This window comes from Rattus rattus, chromosome 10 (assembly GCF_011064425.1).
Source record: "Rattus rattus isolate New Zealand chromosome 10, Rrattus_CSIRO_v1, whole genome shotgun sequence".
NCBI classification, from domain to species: Eukaryota; Metazoa; Chordata; class Mammalia; order Rodentia; family Muridae; genus Rattus; species Rattus rattus.
Window position 1 is genome coordinate 60027609 of NC_046163.1, and position 22227 is coordinate 60049835.

The following is a 22227-nucleotide window of genomic DNA, read 5'->3' on the forward strand; positions in this document are numbered from 1 at the left end:
AGGCCTGAGGTAGCCTAGCATTTGGGCTCTGGCACTGTTACCACTAGCTGCTTCTAGCCAGGTTTACAGTAAGAATCTGGAATGAAAGCAGAGCGGGAAAGCTTGGGGCTTGGGGGTTCTGCAGGTTTATCAAAAAGGCCAGTTTAAAGCTGGGACTCCCACAGGCCTGGTTTCTGAAGGAATTCATTCGATTAAAAGGAAGCCTAGCCACTTTACGTTTGGACAATAGAGAAGGTGCTTTGAGGACATCAAAGTGTTGGCTGAGCCCTGACAAATTTTAGGGTCAGGAGTCTGAAAGAGTTTATTCATTTTAAAGACTCCCTTGAGACGACAATACCTCCAGGGTACCATACTTATGCAGGCCTGCCTAGAAAGTCATTTCCCTTGGATTTTTTTTCACTGTGCTCAACTACACAGGTACTCAGAAGCAACTGTGCAACTAAGTCCAAAAGACCTAGTAGCAGACCCTATTGTTGCATATGTGATTCTGGTTTTGCAGGAATATAGAATGCAAAATTATGAGATCAAGGACAATTCCACACAGATTTTTTTAAAGGAATGCCTGGGAGGCCAGGTGGTCTGTGTCAGGCCAGGATTTGTGTAGGCAGCTCCTGAGAGGCTGCATAGAGCTATGAAGTAAAACCTAATTCTGAGTGGAAGCCCCAGGAATGGAGAGATTCCAGGAGTAGGAAATCTACTGGGGGAGCTGCAAACTATGAGTATAAGAGGTCTGAGAGAGAGGCCATGTAGGCTTCAAGATAACAAGAGGACAGGGATAAGCCTGCCCAAGACCACCAAAACCCACATTAAAACAGCAGTGTCCTGAACACTGACATGGTTCCACAGAGTTTATGATGCATGCCACTGGATTCTGGTCTTGCGTGTATATGTGGGCTTTCTGTTGTTTTTTTGTTATTGAAGACCAGCCTTAGTCCGTGATGATCTGATTAGATGTTATTTCAATCTTTTATCTATTGAGGCCTGTTTTGTGACCAATTATATGGTCAGTTATTGAGAAGGGACCATGAGGTGCTGAGAAGAAGGTGTATTCTTCTGTTTTAGGATGAAATGTTCTATAGATATCTGTTAAATCCATTTGGTTCATAATTTTTTAGTTTCACTGTGTCTCTGTTTGTTTCTTTTTCCATGATCTGTCATTGATGAGAGTGGGGTGTTGAAGTCTCCCACTATTATTGTGTGAGGTACAATGTGTGCTTTGAACTTTAGCCAAGTTTCTTTTATGAATGTGTGTGCCCTTGCATTTGGAGCATAGATTTTTTAGGATTGAGAGTTCATCTTGGTGGATTTTTCCTTTGATGAATATGAAGTATCCTTCCTTATCTTTTTTTTTATAACTTTTGGTTGAAAGATTATTTTATTCAATATTAGAATGGCAGGCTACTCCAGCTTGTTTCTTCAGACTGTTTGCTTAGAAATTTTTTTTCCAGCATTTTACTCTGAGGTAGTGTCTGTCTTTGTCACTGAGGTGTGTTTCCTGTATGCAGCAAAATACTGGGTCTTCTTTACGAATCCAGTCAGTTAGTCTATGTCTTTTTATTGGGGAATTGAGTCCATCGATGTTAAGAGATATTAAGGAAAAGTGATTGTTGCTTCCTGTTATTTTTGTTGTTGAAGGTGGAATTATGTTTCTGTGACTCTCTTCTTTTAGGTTAGTTGCAAGAAGATTACTTTCTTGCTTTTTCTACGGTGTAGTTTCCCTCCTTGTGTTGGAGACTTTTTTATCTATTATCCTTTGTTGGGCTGGATTTGTTTGAAGATACCCTTAACGTCTGGTAGTTCCTCAGAAAAAGGTGGGGTCTGTGGGCAGTTTCTCAGCCTTGATAGACACTGATGGCCAGCGCATGCACCAGACTATAAGCCTTAAAAGAAGGTCATTGAAGTAATAATGAAGTAAGTCTTTTTAAAGCTATTTGGCATATGTGCTGAAAATACTGGTAAATTTTCCTTGGTGTTGTTAGTCTAGGAACTTCCATAGCATTTGAATTGGAGAAGTATGCAAAGGTTTATGCACAAAGAGTTTTATACACAGCTGAACTATTTACAGTCATAAAGACAATCTGAATGCCTGACCGGTAATAAATTATGCTGCAGTAAAATCATATTTCACATGATACGGAGTAACATAAAAACAGCCTTAGAAATCAAAATGCAGGATAAGTACACAATCCTTCTCACTTTTATCTAAGTTTAAATGAACTGTGTGCTTTGTTATTCTGCAAGTAATACAACAATACTTTAATGGCTGTGGAGGAGAGTGAAACTCTGCATGATCATTTTTTCCTGTATATTTTTCTGCGTTTTAAGATAGTCAAAAAGGGGTACATTTTATCTTAATGTTAAGACCACAAATATTAGAAAATGTTCTGTAAATAATGAGTCATGCTTGACTGTGCATTTCTCTGTCACACGAATGCCTTGTACAAAGGAGTGAGGAGGAGAGACAAGGACAGTCTCCCCGGGGACTGCAGTGTGTGGCTCCTTGCGGCAGTTCACACACAGCTACACAGTGTTACAGGTTGAATGTTGTAAATTAGCCTATGGAATGTTAGGTCAGTTGTCAATTGCAACAAAAAATCCTGTTGTTTCTAAGGTCATGAAGCAACGGACAACGGGTCCCCTACCGAGGAGACAAAGGGTTTAAGAGTCAAGTTCAAGGAGGAAAAGAGGTCAGTGTCACCCTACTGTGTGAATGTGTGAAAGACCTACTAAGTGTGAGACACCCAAGGGCACAGGGGCTCACTGTCAGGAAACCATATTCTGTGGTCTTATAATGTTAAAGTGTACATTATTTTAACCCAACTCAGAGTCCTCTGAATAACTAATACAAGATAAGCATGATTTTATGATATTTTAAAACAAGACTGTTATAAAAAAAAATCCATCTTTCCTTTACACATTTGGAAAGGAATAAGATTCATGTGACTTTATCTCCCATATCAGCCATTTATAAGCTATGAAACCCTGAACCAGTTACAGTTTTAAAGCTTCATCTCACTGAGGAAACTAGAATGGCAACACACCGTGCTGGCTGTCTAGATTAGAACTTGATACATAATTAGGTGCGTGACACATTAGAGCTGTGAAACTCTTCCTCCTGTGCTTTTCCTAGAGGCCCTTGCTGAGCCCACAGTCTAAATCTGTTAACTTGCCAAGACCTCTGCAACCTCTGGGGCCAGCAAGGAGGCAAAGACACAGTTCAGTTCACCACGACCACAGAGCCGGTGTCAGCTCAAACCTGAGGAGTCTGAAGCCAAGTGATTTATTTTAGACATATTTGAGCACAGCACAGTTTGGTGAAAGCTTTCGTGGTAATAGCCCAGCCTTGTGTGCACAAGAGAGCAACCACAAATCCCTTTAAGGAACAAAATAAGGTAAACAAAGATCAGACAGACATGATGACTGTATTGGAACTCTCCGTAAAGTACGTGTGACACCTTCCACAAAGATAGGTTCTGGAGCCTGACGACATGTGACATCTCCCATAAAGATGGGTTTTATAAACTGAGAAAAACAAGCTTTGGTAGGTCTTAGGAAAAGTCTGGTGTGTTCTCTACCACACGCTGCCCACTCCTAGCTTTCTGGGTGACGTGTATTGCAGTCCCTTCCTTGAAAAGCACAACCCTGTGTGTTATCCCAGGTTCCCCTGGTGCTTATCCATGAGGCTCCCACATTATTAGCCCAGGGTTCCTCCTCAAGTCGTACTCAATGCCTCATGCTTTTGGAATTCTTTCCTGTCCTGGGAAAAAAGTATCATGTCTGCTTCATTCAGAGTGACTGGCAAAGAGTAAGCACTTGATAAACATTTGCTAAATGAAACGTAGCAGGATGCTCCAGGTAGAATCATGCAAATGCTCTTTATGCTGAGAGTTGCTAATGAATTTCCATCTGATATACTTCAGTTCTTTATATAATTTTGGGATAATTCTAAAACAATACAAGACATTAGAAATTGGGCCCAAACCTCCTGTTTAACCCTATCATCACCAACCCTGTCTCCACAAAACTCATGGTTCTTTAACCGTGAGGAGTCTGTCTAACAGTCGTCTCAGATTCTGACTGACATTAGCCATGCTGAACTAAGCCAACCCTTCAGACCTGCTAAGAGAAATACAAAGTGAATCACATTTACTGATGCCCTTTGTCAAATGCAGAACTGTCTCATCCCCTCCCCCTCAACAGGTAAACTTTCAACTAGAATCTGACCTAAAATTAAAAAGGGTTACACATAGACACCAAATAAAACGATGTGCATTTGTAAAGCATGTATACTTACCAAATAAAATACTAACCATGTACCAAGAATGTATCACGATAAAAAATATGTGTACATATGTCAAATGCAATTATGTGTTAAAGTTATATTTCAAATTTGTCAGCATGTTACCAGAAACAGATAATGAAACAAGGGTAGGTAGGAATGTCTTGTACATAAGCTACTTTAAAAATAAACACAGACTAGAGAGATGGCTCAGTGGTTAAGAGCACTGACTGCTCTTCCAGAAGTCCTGAGTTCAAATCCCAGCAACCACATGGTGGCTCACAACCATCTGTAATGGGATCTGATGCCCTCTTCCGGTGTGCATGAAGACAGTGACAGTGTACTCATATATAATAAATAAATCTTTAAAAAATAAAAATAAACACAGTAACTAATTTATGTGACTGTTACCAGAGGGAATACTATATATATTATATCAAAAATTTTATATCAATACTGCATTTCAATCTTGAATAATAAAATTCTGGTACGATGCTGAGATCAACTATCCAACTGCTTTAAAGCTTTTGATGGCCGCCTCTCTGTCACAGCTACAACAAGGAAGAGAGGACGTGGTTCCTGGAGAGGTACCCCGAGAAGCTCCCACTGATGATTCAGAAGATATTCGTGTTCGCATTCACGTGGGCATTTGGAGGGATTTTAAAGCGTGAAGACCAGCATGAAGAAGACCTGCTGTTCCGTTCAGACTTCGAGCATGACTCCCCGGCAGAAGTAACCTATAATTTTGACAACTTTGCCCGTGAAGTATTTGAAGACGACTCTGATAAAGGTCAGTGGGTTGATTGGCTTATCTACCAACTCTGAACCAATTTTTGCTAAAAGCCTAAGATCTAAATTATATGCAGAATCTCAAAATGATGGGAGGTGTGTTCAGTGAGTGAAGAATGTTGAGTTCTTTGTGGCTAGGAGTATCAAAGGGCTTCAGGTTAACCAGGGAAAAATATAAATCAGACGATTTGAAACAAGGCAGAGGAGAGCAGCAAAGTACCTGAGTTCAAATCCCCAGCACCCAGTAAAAAGCCAGGCAAGGCAGCACCTGTCCGTGACCCCAGTATTGGGGTGACCCCAGTATTGGGGTATGGAGATGGAACCACCCTGAGACCAATGGGCCTAGCCGAATGGTGAGTGTATGGTTGAGGGAGAGCCACACTGTCTCAAGGAGTATGGTGGGATGTGACAGAAGACGCTTGACATCCTGCTCTGGCCTCCCACATGTGTGCCCAAGGTGCACGTGTGCATGCACATGTATGTACCACACACACAAGGACTCACAAACCAATTTTATGAATTTAACATCATAGTTTTATCAGCAAAACCTATAATGATTCTGATACAAAACTAACAACACTAAAATCAGCAAGGTGTGAGGTGTTGTGACTTGTGTCTATAACCCCTGTGCTTGGAAGGTGGAAGCAGGAAGCTCAGGAGTTCAACGTCATCTTCCTTTGGAGATAGCCAGTTTGACCCAAGCCTGGGCTACATAAGACCTTATCTCAAACAAAAAAAGAAAGCAAGAAAGAAAAGAAAAGGAAACTTCTGGATATTGGTTTGACCACAGCCAGTATGTTACTGGAATTTACTAGTATCCAAACACACAACACTGTGGGATTGTAGCCAGCACTTTGGAATAAGATCTTCTTAGGACATTTTATCACAGTCTGTCGTCTTCTGCATGTAAAAAGTGATTAAAAATTAAGGAACTTCAGAGCTGAAGAGACCACCAACACTGCCCACCCCTGATCACATCCCTGGCCCAAGAGGAAACTGTATACGGCCTCTGGGTTCCCGTAGGGGAGGGCCCAGGAGCAGCAGGAACTCTGCGTCTGAGACACCGCCAGAACCTGAAGGGACCGACCAGATAAACAGTTCTCTGCACCCAAATCCCGTGGGAGGGAGAGCTAAACCTTCAGAGAGGCAGACACGCCTGGGAAAGCAGTAGAGACTGCACTCTGCACACATCTCTGACGCCAGAGGAAAACACCAAACGCCATCTGGAACCCTGGTGCACGGAAGTTCCTGGAAAGGGTGGCGCAGATCTTCCTGGTTGCTGCCGCCACAGAGAGCTCATAAGCAACACTCCACGAGCAAACTTGAGCCTCGGAACCACAGGTAAGACCAACTTTCCTGCTGCAAGTGACCTGCCTGGTGAACTCAAGACACAGGCCCACAGGAACAGCTGAAGACCTGTAGATAGGAAAAACTACACGCCCGAAAGCAGAACACTCTGTTCCCATAACTGGCTGAAAGAAAACAGGAAAACAGGTCTACAGCACTCCTGACACACAGGCTTATAGGACAGTCTAGCCACTGTCAGAAATAGCAGAACAAAGTAACACTAGAGATAATCTGATGGTGAGAGGCAAGCGCAGGAACCCAAGCAACAGAAACCAAGACTACATGGCATCATCAGAGCCCAATTCTCCCACCAAAGCAAACACGGAATATCCAAACACACCAGAAAAGCAAGATTTAGTTTCAAAATCATATTTGATCATGATGCTGGAGGACTTCATGAAAGACGTGAAGAACTCCCTTAGAGAAACACAGGAAAACATTAATAAACATGTAGAAGCCTACAGAGAGGAATCGAAAAAATCCCTGAAAGAATTCCAGGAAAACATAAACAAGTAGAAGCCGATAGAGACGAGTCACAAAAATCCCTGAGAGAATTCCAGGAAAACACAATCAAACAGTTGAAGGAATTAAAAATGGAAATAGAAGCAATCAAGAAAGAACACATGGAAACAACCCTGGATATAGAAAACCAAAAGAAGAGGCAAGGAGCTGTAGATATGAGCTTCACCAACAGAATACAAGAGATGGAAGAGAGAATCTCAGGAGCAGAAGATTCCATAGAAATCATCAACTCAACTGTCAAAGATAATATAAAGCGGAAAAAGCTACTGGTCCAAAACATACAGGAAGTCCAGGACTCAATGAGAAGATCAAACCTAAGGATAATAGGTATAGAAGACAGTGAAGACTCCCAGCTCAAAGGACCAGTACATATCTTCAACAAAATCATAGAAGAAAACTTCCCTAACCTAAAAAAAGAGATACCCATAGGCATACAAGAAGCCTACAGAACTCCAAATAGATTGGACCAGAAAAGAAACAGCTCCCGTCACATAATAGTCAAAACACCAAACGCACAAAATAAAGAATATTAAAAGCAGTAAGGGAAAAAGGTGAAGTAACATATAAAGGCAGACCTATCAGAATCACACCAGACTTTTTGCCAGAAACTATGAAAGCCAGAAGAACCTGGACAGATGTCATACAGACCCTAAGAGAACACAAATGCCAGCCCAGGTTACTGTATCCTGCAAAACTCTCAATTAACATAGATGGAGAAACCAAGATATTCCATGCCAAAACCAAATTTATACAATATCTTTCTACAAATCCAGCACTACAAAGGATAATAAATCGTAAAGCCCAACATAAGGAGGCAAGCTATACCCTAGAAGAGGCAAGAAACTAATCGTCTTGGCAACAAAACAAAGAGAAGAAAAGCACACAAACATAACCTCATATCCAAATATGAATATAACAGGAAGCAATAATCACTATTCCTTAATATCTCTCAACATCAATGGTCTCAACTCCCCAATAAAAAGACATAGATTAACAAACTGGATACACAACGAGGACCCTGCATTCTGCTGCCTACAGGAAACACACCTCAGAGACAAAGACAGACACTACCTCAGAGTGAAAGGCTGGAAAACAACTTGCCAAGCAAATGGTCAGAAGAAGCAAGCTGGAGTAGCCATTCTAATATCAAATAAAATCAATTTTCAACTAAAAGTCATCAAAAAAGATAAGAAAGGACACTTCATATTCATCAAAGGAAAAATCCACCAAGATGAACTCTCAATCCTAAATATCTATGCCCCAAATACAAGGGCACCTACATACGTAAAAGAAACCTTACTAAAGCTCAAAACACACATTGCACCTCACACAATAATAGTAGGAGATTTCAACACCCCACTCTCATTAATGGACAGATCACGGAAACAGAAATTAAACAGAGACGTACACAGACTAAGAGAAGTTATGAGCCAAATGGACAGATATTTATAGAACATTCTATCCTAAAGCAAAAGGATATACCTTCTTCTCAGCTCCTCATGGTACTTTCTCCAAAATTGACCATATAATTGGTCAAAAAACGGACCTCAACAGGTACAGAAAGATAGAAATAATCCCATGCATGCTATCAGACCACCATGGCCTAAAGCTGGTCTTCAATAACAATAAGGGAAGAATGCTCACATATACATGGAAATTGAACAATGCTCTACTCAACGATAACCTGGTCAAGGAAGAAATAAAGAAAGAAATTAAAGACTTCTTAGAATTTAATGAAAATGAAGGTACAACATACCCAAACTGATGGGACACAATGAAAGCTGTGCTAAGAGGAAAACTCATAGCTCTGAGTGCCTGCAGAAAGAAACAGGAGAGAGCATATGTCAGCAGCTTGACAGCCCACCTAAAAGCTCTAGAACAAAAAGAAGCAAATACACCCAAGAGGAGTAGAAGGCAGGAAATAATCAAACTCAGAGCTGAAATCAACCAAGTAGAAACAAAAAGGACCATAGAAAGAATCAACAGAACCAAAAGGTGGTTCTTTGAGAAAATCAACAAGATAGATAAACCCTTAGCCAGACTAACGAGAGGACACAGAGAGTGTGTCCAAATTAACAAAATCAGAAATGAAAAGGGAGACATAACTACAGATTCAGAGGAAGTTCAAAAAATCATCAGATCGTACTATAAAAGCCTATATTCAACAAAACTTGAAAATCTGCAGGAAATGGACAATTTCCTAGACAGATACCAGGTACCGAAGTTAAATCAGGAACAGATAAACCATTTAAACAACCCCATAACTCCCTAAGGAAATAGAAGCAGTCATTAAAGGTCTCCCAACCAAAAGAGCCCAGGTCCAGACAGGTTTAGTGCAGAATTCTATCAGACCTTCATAGAAGACCTCATACCAATATTATCCAAACTATTCCACAAAATTGAGACAGATGGAGCACTACCGAATTCCTTCTATGAAGCCACAATTACTCTTATACCTAAACCACACAAAGACCCAACAAAGAAAGAGAACTTCAGACCAATTTCCCTTATGAATATCAACACAAAAACACTCAATAAAATTCTGGCAAACCGAATCCAAGAGCACATCAAAACAATCATCCACCATGATCAAGTAGGCTTCATCCCAGGCATGCAGGGATGGTTTAATATATGGAAAACCATCAACGTGATCCATTATATAAACAAACTGAAAGAACAAAACCACATGATCATTTCATTAGATGCTGAGAAAGCATTTGACAAAATTCAACACCCCTTCATGATAAAAGTCCTGGAAAGAATAGGAATTCAAGGCCCATACCTAAACATAGTAAAAGCCATATACAGCAAACCAGTGGTTAACATTAAACTAAATGGAGAGAAACTTGAAGCAATCCCACTAAAATCAGGGACTAGACAAGGCTGCCCCTCTCTCCCTACTTATTCAATATAGTTCTTGAAGTTCTAGCCAGAGCAATCAGACAACAAAAAGGAGGTCAAGGGGATACAGATCGGAAAAGAAGAAGTCAAAAATATCACTATTTGCAGATGATATGATAGTATATTTAAGTGATCCCAAAAGTTCCACCAGAGAACTACTAAAGCTGATAAACAACTTCAGCAAAGTGGCTGGGTATAAAATTAACTCAAATAAATCAGTAGCCTTCCTCTACACCTAAGAGAAACAAGCCGAGAAAGAAATTAGGAAACGACACCCTTCATAATAGACCCAAATAATATAAAGTACCTGGGTGTGACTTTAACCAAGCAAGTAAAAGATTTGTACAATAAGAACTTCAAGCCTCTGAAGAAAGAAATTGAAGAATACCTCAGAAGATGGAAAGATCTCCCATGCTCATGGATTGGCAGGATTAATATAGTAAAAATGGCCATTTTACTAAAAGCGATCTACAGATTCAATGCAATCCCCATCAAAATACCAATCAATTCTTCAAAGAGTTAGACAGAACAATTTGCAAATTCATCTGGAATAAAAAAACCCTCAACAATAAAAAAAGGACTTCAGGGGAATCACTATCCCTGAACTCAAGCAGTATTACAGAGCAATAGTGATAAAAACTGCATGGTATTGGTACAGAGACAGACAGATAGACCAATGGAACAGAATTGAAGACCCAGAAATGTACCCACACACCTATGGGCACTTGATTTTTGACAAAGGAGCCAAAACCATCAAATGGAAAAAAGATAGCATTTTCAGCAAATGGTGCTGGTTCAACCTGAGGTCAACATGTAGAAGAATGCAGATCGATCCATGCTTATCACCCTGTACAAAGCTTAAGTCCAAATGGATCAAGGACCTCCACATCAAACCAGACACACTCAAACTAATAGAAGAAAAACTAGGGAAGCATCTGGAACACATGGGCACTGGAAAAAATTTCCTGAACAAAACACCAATGGCTTATGCTCTAAGATCAAGAATCGACAAATGGGATCTCATAAAACTACAAAGCTTCTGTAAGGCAAAGGACACTGTGGTCAGGACAAAACGGCAACCAACAGATTGGGAAAAGATCTTTACCAATCCTACAACAGATAGAGGCCTTATATCTAAAATATACAAAGAACTCAAGAAGTTAGACCGCAGGGAGACAAATAACCCTATTGAAAAATGGGGTTCAGAGCTAAACAAAGAATTCACAGCTGAGGAATGCCGAATGGCTGAGAAACACCTAAAGAAATGTTCAACATCTTTAGTCATAAGGGAAATGCAAATCAAAACAACCCTGAGATTTCACCTCACACCAGTGAGAATGGCTAAGATCAAAAACTCAGGTGACAGCAGATGCTGTCGAGGATGTGGAGAAAGAGGAACACTCCTCCATTGTTGGTGGGATTGCAGACTGGTACAACCATTCTGGAAACCAGTCTGGAGGTTCCTCAGAAAATTGGACATTGGACTGCCTGAGGATCCAGCTATACCTCTCTTGGGCATATACCCAAAAGATGCCCCAACATATAAAAAAGACACATGCTCCACTATGTTCATAGCAGCCTTATTTATAATAGCCAGAAGCTGGAAAGAACCCAGATGCCCTTCAACAGAGGAATGGATACAGAAAATGTGGTACATTTACACAATGGAATATTACTCAGCTATCAAAAACAATGACTTTATGAAATTCGTAGGCAAATGGTTGGAACTGGAAAATATCATCCTGAGTGAGCTAACCCAATCACAGAAAAACATACATGGTATGCACTCATTGATAAGTGGCTATTAGCCCAAATGCTTGAATTACCCTAGATGCCTAGAACAAATGAAACTCAAGATGGATGATCAAAATGTGAATGCTTCACTCCTTCTTTAAAAGGGGAACAAGAATACCCTTGGCAGGGAATAGAGAGGCAAAGATTAAAACAGACACAGAAGGAACACCCATTCAGAGCCTGCCCCACATATGGCCCATACATATACAGCCATCCAATTAGACAAGATGGATGAAGCAAAGAAGTGCAGGCTGACAGGAGCCGGATGTAGATCGCTCCTGAGAGACACAGCCAGAATACAGCAAATACAGAGCCGAATGCCAGCAGCAAACCACTGAACTGAGAATGGGACCCCCATTGAAGGAATCAGAGAAAGAACTGGAAGAGCTTGAAGGGGCTCGAGACCCCCTATGTACAACAATGCCAAGCAACCAGAGCTTCCAGGGACTAAGCCACTACCTAAAGACTATACATGGACTGACCCTGGACTCTGACCTCAGAGGTAGCAATGAATATCCTAGTAAGAGCACCAGTGGAAGGGGAAGCCCTGGGTCCTGCTAAGACTGAACCCCCAGTGAACTAGACTGTTGGGGGGAGGGCGGCAATGGGGGGAGGATGGGGAGGGGAACACCCATAAGGAAGGGGAGGGGGGAGGGATTAGAGGATCTTTGCCTGGAAATCGGGAAAGGGAACAACATTGGAAATGTATATAAGAAATACTCAAGTTAATAAAATAAATAAATAAATAATTAATTAACAAACTTTTGCTTTTGTAGAAGCTGGTACTAGGAGGATGCAGCCTGCCTGTTTTCATAGTTGTGTGAGCTTCCGCAGACAGCTGTGTTATAAAACCTTACCTCCCAGGCAGCGCTCATGCCGCTGCCGCCGCTGTGCCAGTTTCTTACTAGATTCTTGGGTTTGTTGTTTGCAGGCATTGGTATTCGCTTACCAGGAAGTGAGCAGTCTATATTTGGGTATTTTGTGGACTTACAGGAATGTGAGTTTATGCCTTGGTCAGAATTAGTTCCTAACGCTCAGACCCTAATTCAAAGAGGTAAGTGAAATTACTTTTTTTTAAGAAAGGTTTTTAACTTCTCTAAAATCCTGGAAGTATATTAATCATAAAAATAGATATGTCCATGACATTGAGGATTTTCTAATAAATATCTGTGTAGACACAGTTTTATTCATGTCTATAGAACATGCGTTTAAGTCATCAATGAACATTACTTTAAAGTAAATGTGTAGTAGGGGCTGGAGAGAGGCCTCTGAGACTAAGAGCCCTGGCTGCTCTTCCAGAGGACCCCACTTCTTCTCCCAGCACCCACATGGCAGCTCACAACCATCTGTAGATCAGGATTCAGGGGCTCTGAAGCCTCCTGCCCTGAGCACCAGGCGTGCACCATGCAGGCAAAACACCCATAGGTATGAAATCAAATTTATAAAAGGAAAACGTGTGACGCGTATTAGATACATCGTAAAACTACAGTGTACAGAGTCTTGGCAACCGTGGGGTCTACCAGTTTAACTAGCTGTGGTCACTAAACAATAACAGGAAATACCTCTTCAAAAGTAAGAAACGCACACACACACACACACACACACACAAGTGTGTACTTTGTTGTAAATGAAACCATTTGATTTAAAAAAAATAAGGTGGACACGGCAGTTCAGCATCTGAAATCCAAGCCCAGAGGCTGAAGCGGGGTAGCCATCTGAGTCTTGTCCGGGACACACGGTGAGTACCAGCCCGGCCAATAGCCCCTGTCTCAAAAGAGCAACAACAACAACCAAGTCGAAAATGGTGGTTTAGTTTTTATGTCCTAAGTATCCGTCTACTCTAAGTTGTTATGGTTTGTGACCTGCCTCTGTGTGTCACAGAAGACCCTTAAACTTGTTGGACCGTGAGAGCCTCGTAGAAGATGAATAAGGCCTTAATGACAAAAGTCAAAGTTCTTTCAGCTTCCAGCGTTTCAACTCTCTAGTGGTGCGAACTCAGCACATGCTGAACAGAAATCACGTCTTGCTCTCTTTTTCCAATGGGGGTCTTCTCCCAAGCTGGTCAGGAGCCATATGGTTCTTGCATCACTAGACAGTGGAGAGTGGCTGCAGCTCTCAGCCAGCCCCGTGACCTTGAGGTCAAGAGCCCATGTGCGCAATCCCAGTGTTCTGTGTTGCTAAACCAGGATATGCTAGGGGTCAGCCGCGTAAATGCATCTCAGATAGCAATATTTTCAACTTACTTAGGTCTGTTGGGTGTAACCCCATCAAAAGTTGAATTAATGATTGGGGTACAGGAGAAGAACAGAGGCAACGGAAGCCAGGCTGACAAGGCAGCTCCCTCCGGCAGTCTATAGCAGAAGTGGCCTGCCAGCCAGAAGTCCTTGCAGAGGCATGGCCTCAGTCACCACTGCTGCCACAGCCCTGGCATCTCCAAGCACAGCCTCCTTAGCTGTGGCTGACAGTAAAGATAAGGAAAAGAAATTCTCCACCACCAGAGTCACCTGCACCATCAAAAGGTCCAGCATCAAAAAATGGGACACAGGGGTTGGGGATTTAGCTCAGCGGTAGAGCGCTTGCCTAGCAAGCGCAAGGCCCTGGGTTCGGTCCCCAGCTCCAAAAAATAGAAAAAAAAAAAAAAAAAAAAAAAAGAAAAAAATGGGACACAGACTTGCGAATCAAAATGATATCAAACAGGTTGTATTTGTAGCACCGTTAAGAAGAGTCATGTAAGGGGTTGGGATTTGGCTCAGAGGTAGGCGCTTGCCTAGCAAACCCAAGGCCCTGGGTTTGGTCCCCAGCTCTGAAAAAAAAAAAAAAAAAAAAAAAAAAGAAGAGTCATGTAGACCTGTGAGGTAGTGGATAAAGGCCACCAAACCTGGTGACCCGAGTTTGATCCCTGGATCCACAAGGTAGAGAGAACCCACTCCCGCTCTCTACATGCTCACTGTGACATGTGTATGACCACACACTAATGCATAGTTTTTAATGTTTTTAAACATTAGACCATGGTGGTCTCTGTCCAACACAGAAGACCAGAAAAACTGTAGAGTTTAATGTGGTTGTAGGAGAAAAGGACTTGGGAGTGACCTGAGAGGAGTTCTGATAGAAGTTTAGCACCACCAGGCTCAGTTATAGCTGAGGCTACTGTGGGGGATACCACAGGCCTCCAGGTAACACTGCTGAGACGGAAAGATGAGGGCATTCACTGAAATCCACATTAGCGCCCAAGGCGATCTGTGCTTAGTCTTCAAACAAAAAGTCAGGTTGAAAATACTTGGAAAGAGGTACAAAGTGTAAACCATGACAGTATCAGAGCTAGAGAGGTGGTTGGAGGTTAAGAACACCAGCTGCTCTTGCAGAAGACCCAGCTTCATTTCCCAGAATTTACATGACAACTGACAGCTATCTGTAACTCCAGTCCAGGGTATCCAGTTCCTCCTCCTGTCCTCTGTGTGCACAGTGCAGACAAACCTTCAGGCAAAACACTTGATATGCAGGAAATAAAAATGGTTACATGACACAGTCAATTTAAGAAAGAATAGAATAGATCTTTTAAAGGTTTTGGGGGGTGTGTGTGTGTGTGCGCGTGCGCGTGTGTGTGGTCAGTTTCCTGTGGCTCAGATAAGAAGGTTGAAGGTTCATAAACACTTGTATGATCACCACTCCCAGCAGAAAGGTGTCTGGAAGTCAAGGAGGGCAGCCAGAGAGGTGGGTTCTTAGGAAGGTGTCAGGCAGCTTGGGACTAGCAGCAGGGCTGAGGCAGGAAAGTCAAGGAGTTTTCTTCTAGGAATACTAGCAGTGCCTTGGCCAGCCGAGGGTGCCCGAGAGAGCAATCTCTGATCAACAAAGACCTAGGCACATACAACAATGTCATGTACCATGCTGCAGCAATGCCTGTCATTTCCAGTGCTGACTTGTCCAGAGAGGATTCTGTAACAGTCTCATCTGAAACCTCAGGACTGTCTTCTGACCACAGGGACATCGATACTTACCGACTTCCAGCGATCTGGTGAGAACGTGCTGAGGATGAAGGAGTACGGAGAGTACGTGAACTATACTGCTACCAGAGACACCGTCTGCCTCTCTTTCCTCATGAGCCTTCTCCTGAGGAACTCCTGCCCTGTACTTCTCACAGGTATGAAAAATAAGTAACAGAGAGGGGATTTCCAGGTTAGGAACAAGTTTAACAACTACTGAGTCTAAGCATTGTTAAGTGCACTTAATTAACAGGCCCTGAAAATTCAGAGAGAATAATTTTCACAGGCCCTCAAACAGCCTATCAATGTCCATTGTGATAAAGGATGTTATAAACCTGTCTATGTATCTTCCTTCTTTCTCTCCCACAGTGGCTTTATGTGTTTGATTGATTGATTGATTGATTGATTGTTTTGATGGACCCTTGCTGAACATCCCAGTCTCTATTGAACATGTGATCCTCCTGCCTCAACCTCTTAAGTATGGGTTCTCCTACAACTCCAGACTTGGACATTATACTTGTTTATCTTTTCATTACATTAAAGACAAAGTCTAGAGATAGACATTTGGATGAGTGTATGATTGACCTTCAGAACTCATGGGTCCTGGTCTTCAGAGGGAGACCACCTGATCTAAGGGCCACCTCTGGACACCAATTGTCTGATTAAACTTAAATGTGCAATTTGTAAATATGATGTAAAAGTTTTCAAATCTTTTTCTACTACCAAAGAAGTGACTCAAGACACTTGTTTATTCTAGATATCCAAACCATTAGTTACCATTTTCTTGTCCCTGACCTGTGTCGTAGATTACCACAGGCAAATAGAGCACCCCAGAAAGGTACTCAAAGAACTTGAGCTGCACGACACCCAGATGACACATAGTTACCTCTAATTTCCTCTAAGAAAACTCTTCAATTTTTCTGTTTTATAAACTTGGAGTCATGGACATGTTCTGCTTCAGTAAGTTTATTATTAAATGCATTAGTAAAAAAAAAAATGTAAGGGAACTAGGTGTTGTGGCGTGTGGCTGCAGTTCCAGCACTCAGGAGGCTAAGGCTGGAAGACTGTTTAGCTAGGCTACATAGACGTTCCCTCAAAATAAAAAAGCCCTCTCTGCTCTCGAAAGGGGCTCAGGTTTTTCCTAACACCCACATCATAGTTCATAACCACCTGTAACTCCAATTCCAGGAGAGTCTACAACCTTCCTGTGTAAGAGTCATGCAGATGTTGCACACACATGCAGATGTTACACTCGTGCACATAAAATGTCTTCTTTTACAATGGGTTTCGTTTTGTTTTTCAAAGAGTCTTATTTAATGTAGCTCTACTGTGCTATAAGCAAGAAAGAGTTGGATGCACTTAAAAGAACATTAAATAAAAACTATATCTCCTATCTGTTGTAAGAAACAAACAATTCAAACTAATTGAAAGTCCACATTATATTCCCAATTGACTTTTCTCAATTTTAAAACAGAAAAGCAGAAAGCATGCTTTCCAAGCAAACTTCAAAGGGATAACGGTGATGCCGGTTTGTCTTTACACACATATATACACACACACCACACATCACACACACCACACACACACACACACACACACACACACACCCCACACACACACACACACCACACACACACACACACACCACACACACACACCCCACACACACACACACCCCACACACACCCCCCACACACATACACCCCACACACACACCACACACACACACACACACACACACACACACCACACACACACCACACACACACACCACACACACACCACACACACCCCACACACACACCACACACACACACACACACCACACACACACACACTATATACACACACCCCACACATACACACACACACACACACACCCACACACCAAACCCACACACACACACACACACACCACACACACACCCCACACACACCACACACACACCCACACACACACCACACCCCCACACACACCACATACACAAACCACACACACACACCCATACACGACACACCCCACACATCACCCACCACACACACACTCACACACACACATCCCACACACCCCACACACCACACACACCCCCCACACACACACACACACACACACACCCCACACACACCACACATCACACATCACACATCACACACACACATCACACATCACACACAACACACCACACCCACACACACATATCACACACACACACACACGTCATTTTCTGGTGTGTGGTCCTAAGATAATGTTCTCTCCTTAGGAGACTGTGGTGTTGGGAAGTCTACTGCCATCAACAGGATGCTTGAGAAGCTGGAGGGCCAAGGAACATTCGATATCAAATACGGGTCAATCTTAGGAAAAGTCCTGTTGCATAATGAAATTAAAAGATCAAGGTTGTATATATTAAACTTTAACTTGGGGGTTGGGGATTTAGCTCAGTGGTAGAGCGCTTGCCTAGCAAGCGCAAGGCCCTGGGTTCAGTCCCCAGCTCCAAAAAAAAAAAAAAAAAAAAAAAAGAAAAGAAAAAAAAAAAACAAACTTTAACTTGGGCTTATCTAGTCAAACTGTGACTTTGACACACGCTTGCTGAGTTTGTTCTTGTTTTACATAATGATGGGGATTATTCAGATGAGGCAATAAGAGAAAAATATTCCCTCCATTTCTCCTTAATTTTATGTCCATGTTTAGTTGGCACTCGATAATTGTGTATATGTGAGACACAGTGGGTTGTTTAACGGGATGCATGCGCTGTAACGTACAGCCAGCTGGCTAGCGTGCCCGCCACTTGATGTCACGTACTTACATCTTGTGGTGAGAACACTTAAAATCTGTGCTTCCGGCAGGTTTGCTGCACCCTCCACACCCATGTGATAGACCTTGAAATCCGACTCCTCTATTTTCATCCTTGGGCAGACACCCCATTCACTCACCCTCCGCCCCTGACACTTCCCCCTTCTGCGCCTGCAGAGTGTAGCCTCCTCACCTGGTTCAGTTCACACTCTTTATAGCACCGTCCTGCTGTGTTGATGATTATGCACCTGTCTTATGTACTTTCTTATTTTAATTTTTGTGAATTGTGTTATCTGTGGGGGCTATGTGCATATGACTGTGTGTGGATGCCTGCAGGGGGCAGAAGAGGGCATCAGATACCCTGAAGCTGGACTTAGGGGTTTCTGAGCTCCCGGACATGAACACTAGGAACCAAATTCCAGTCCTCTGCAGGAGTGGTAGGGCTTTTAACCTTTGCAACATCTCTCTAGTCCTTTGATGACTTCCGCTGCCTCCCTTTCTGTTCAGGATTGCTGTAGCGGTCTTGAGTAACATTGTAACAGTATTACTTTTCCTAAGCCATGAAGTCAGGCCATAGCTCCAGATATTTGTGTGACCTTTTGACTTCCTTATAGTGTTCAGTATAGAGATTCCTTGTTGAGGTGATTGTTCTGCTGTCGTCCTTTATTCTATTACTGTGATGGATCACTTTAATTCATTTCTGCGTGTTGGATCATCTTTGCACGCCAAGGACAGATCGCACTTGATCATGAAGAGTGGTCTCTTTAATGCACTGTTGTTGAGTTTGTTAGCTTTCTGTTGAAGTTTTTGTTTTTATCTCTGTTCCTAATGATACTGTCCTGAAATTTTCTTTACCTGTAGCTTTTTTCTGGCTTTCTTACCAGAGCCAAGTGAAATGAGTTTGGAAATGTTCCACCTACCTCCATGTTTGTTAGTGGATGAGCCTTAGAATTTAGTGTGAAACTGTAGGGCTCTGAGATGTTTGTCTTTGATGAAGGACTTTTTTTGTTACTGATTTCATCTCCATCCTTATTAGTATACATTAATTTTTTAGAAGAAAATCTTTACTTTTTCCAAGGTGTTAACGGCTAGATTCATTCTCTAAATCAGAGAAATTGCATTTATTTTAAATTTAAGTTTAGAACCACATATTTTCACATAACATAAAATATAACTATAAACTATTTTCCTCCCAGAAAAAAAAAAAGATGCGCCTTGAATATACTCACAAGGTTTTGTTTAGTGTCCGTGTGTTGTACTAGAGATAAATCATCTATTTAGAAAGCATAGACTTCACAGGGGGCTCTTGCCTGTCATTGTGTATTCTGTCTGTCTCTTCCTAAAAGAAAAAAATATAAACCTAAATTTTTCACATAAAATTTTCTAAAGTACAGCTTTCTAAAATTAAGTCTCACATTGAAACATTAGAAAAGCCTTTTTTTTTTTCAGCTGAATTACAAAATGGAATGCAGAGAGGCCTAGGACTATAAACATGTGAAACATGTGAACAGAAAAGTAAATGTTTTCTTCTGGGATATCTAAGCACCAATCAATAGTTTGCTCTTACGTTGGTTAGACTTTAATACTACAGCTAAAATGATAAACTAATTTTATCAAAACTTTTGATTCCAACAGCCTCAGGCAGAATATCAACGTCTTGATTGGTGAAACCGGCAAAGTAGTTGGCGTAGGTCTTGGTAAGTTTGAAGTCTTGGGATCAAGTCTCTTCTGTTGTAACCGCAGGCCAGCCATTCTTCGCTGTGTGAGGTCACAGGGTAAAATCTGAAATTGTTTGTTTCAAATGCAGTCTGTGGGAAGTTGCCAGGACTCAGTCGAACTACTGAACGGTATGAGTGGCTCTGGTGGAGGGGCTGCACGTGGCCGAGTCCGCTGTGAGCCATGCGGTCCTGGGGGAAATGCATGAAATCCAGGTGTCCTCTGTCTGTAGTTGTCCCTGCTTCTCAGCACAGCACAGGAAAAGTTGTGGTTCCGTAGCTCTCGTGTCAGGGCACACAACAGAAACGAGGGTGTCAGTGGTGGCTTGGGGTCTTACACCACCACAGCATTGCCCACACATCCCCCTGGATGGTTCTTACCCGGGGAATGAGCACTAACAGTAAAAAATGCTGCTTGCTGCTTTCCCGTCATGCGTTCAGAAATATGTAACATCCACAATAGAGGGCTCACACCATCGCATGTGCTATGGTTTCCCACATGCAGATCACAGTGGGAAAATATAGAGCCATTCAAAGCTTCAGCTTCCCTCTCAGAGCACGGTCCTTTAAAAGTCAACAGCAAAATAAAATCCCTTAATTTCACACTTCCAGATACCCTAAAACAAAGCAAACATCGCTTAAACTGTTCTCAATTTATTTATTTATTTATTTATTTATTTATTTATTTATTTATTTATTTATTTATTTTTGGCACCATAGATCAAGGTGCAAAGACAGAAGAGGATAAAGGTGATGATGACAGCACCGTTAAAAACGGTAAAGGGATTATAGTCTCCACAGTAAACTTCACCACCACCATGACGGCCGCCAAAACCAAGGAGCTGATTCTGCAGAAGTTAGTGAGAAAAACCAAAGACATTCTGGGAGCACCAAAGAACAACCGGGTAACATTGCCCTCTAAGCAGCCTGCACACACCAGTGGATGAGCAAGTTGGTTGGTTTTAGTTAATGAGAAGGGGAATGTGCACTCCCGGGCATTGCCCAAAGACTCACTTACAATAGGGGCTTTGACCTTCAAACCATCGCTCTTCCAGTCTGATGCGTTGTCCGGGACGGGACTTACAAGAACAGAAGAATAAGCCAAAATCTGGATAAAGATTGGCTGGAAACTGAATCAGCCACTAGGGTTGTGTTGCTGTAGCTTCTAGCTCATTTTCTTCCACTGCATGAAGCTCTGAGAGAAAGAGAGACTTCTAGAACTCACATAACTCAGAGACTTGGAGCACTGAATGTTCTTATCCTCACCCTCAGTCTGCTTGGCATGGAATCAGCTGTCCGTTTATTGTCTGGATCACAATTGGAATTTATGATCACTGACTCCCATTCAAGACGATGAAGTTAGCCCAGGTTCAAGAGGTTCCCACGATTCATAAAAAAGCCTGCACGAGACCCCTAGGAGTCCCTGTCCACAGTGCTGCCCCACCGTTAGCAGACCTTAACGGGTTGCTTCAGAGTCCCCTGTCTTCAACTGAAGATTCGGGTAGAACTGATAGATGTTTGTTTACATAAAGGAACGTTAGGGGTTTTGAAAGGGTTTCAGCAACCTATAATCACACCATTAGAAAATACAGGCAGGACACATGGCTGCTAGTCTGTATTAGAGGAGGGGAAACAGTGTTCTCAAATAGTAACAAAGAAACAGCAGCAGCAAGGACAACAGTTAACAATTCAGAAATTAAAGCAGCTATCTGTATTTTTTTGTTTCAAACACTCAGAGTTCATTACACAGAGCTTATAGTCATTACACCGGGCGGGGTAATATTCTCAGCAAAAAGGAATATAGATTTAAAACCTGGATTGTGTTTCTAAACTTCCTGTCCAACCCAGAGTGCATATGAAATAGAAAAAGCCAAAAGCAAGCCCACGATGAGAAAACGCTTAGTAAGTTGACACACTCAGAGGTAAGCGCCACAGTTCAGCCGCATTGTCAGCATCAAGCCTTTCCTGAGAGCACTGTGCAGTCGTTCAAGGGACCAAGTGTGGACAGAGTTCCTGCTATGTTGAATGCTCATTGTCCTACATGACCACATCTCCAAAATAGATTTGATCTTCTGTTTTTGGTTTTTAAAAATAGGTTATTGCCTACAG

At 42.0% G+C, this 22227-nt stretch overlaps 1 protein-coding gene across 1 annotated transcript in view; it reads left to right on the forward strand.

Annotated features, from left to right (window-relative positions):
- Positions 1-22227, forward strand: part of Dnah14 (dynein axonemal heavy chain 14) — a 221151-nt gene that overhangs the window by 98923 nt on the left and 100001 nt on the right. The window contains exons 42-48 of the mRNA XM_032914677.1: positions 2612-2687; positions 4831-5069; positions 12564-12686; positions 15612-15770; positions 17874-18006; positions 20039-20100; positions 20839-21023. Coding sequence (XP_032770568.1) covers positions 2612-2687; positions 4831-5069; positions 12564-12686; positions 15612-15770; positions 17874-18006; positions 20039-20100; positions 20839-21023 — 977 coding nt within the window. The remainder of the gene's footprint in view (positions 1-2611; positions 2688-4830; positions 5070-12563; positions 12687-15611; positions 15771-17873; positions 18007-20038; positions 20101-20838; positions 21024-22227) is intronic.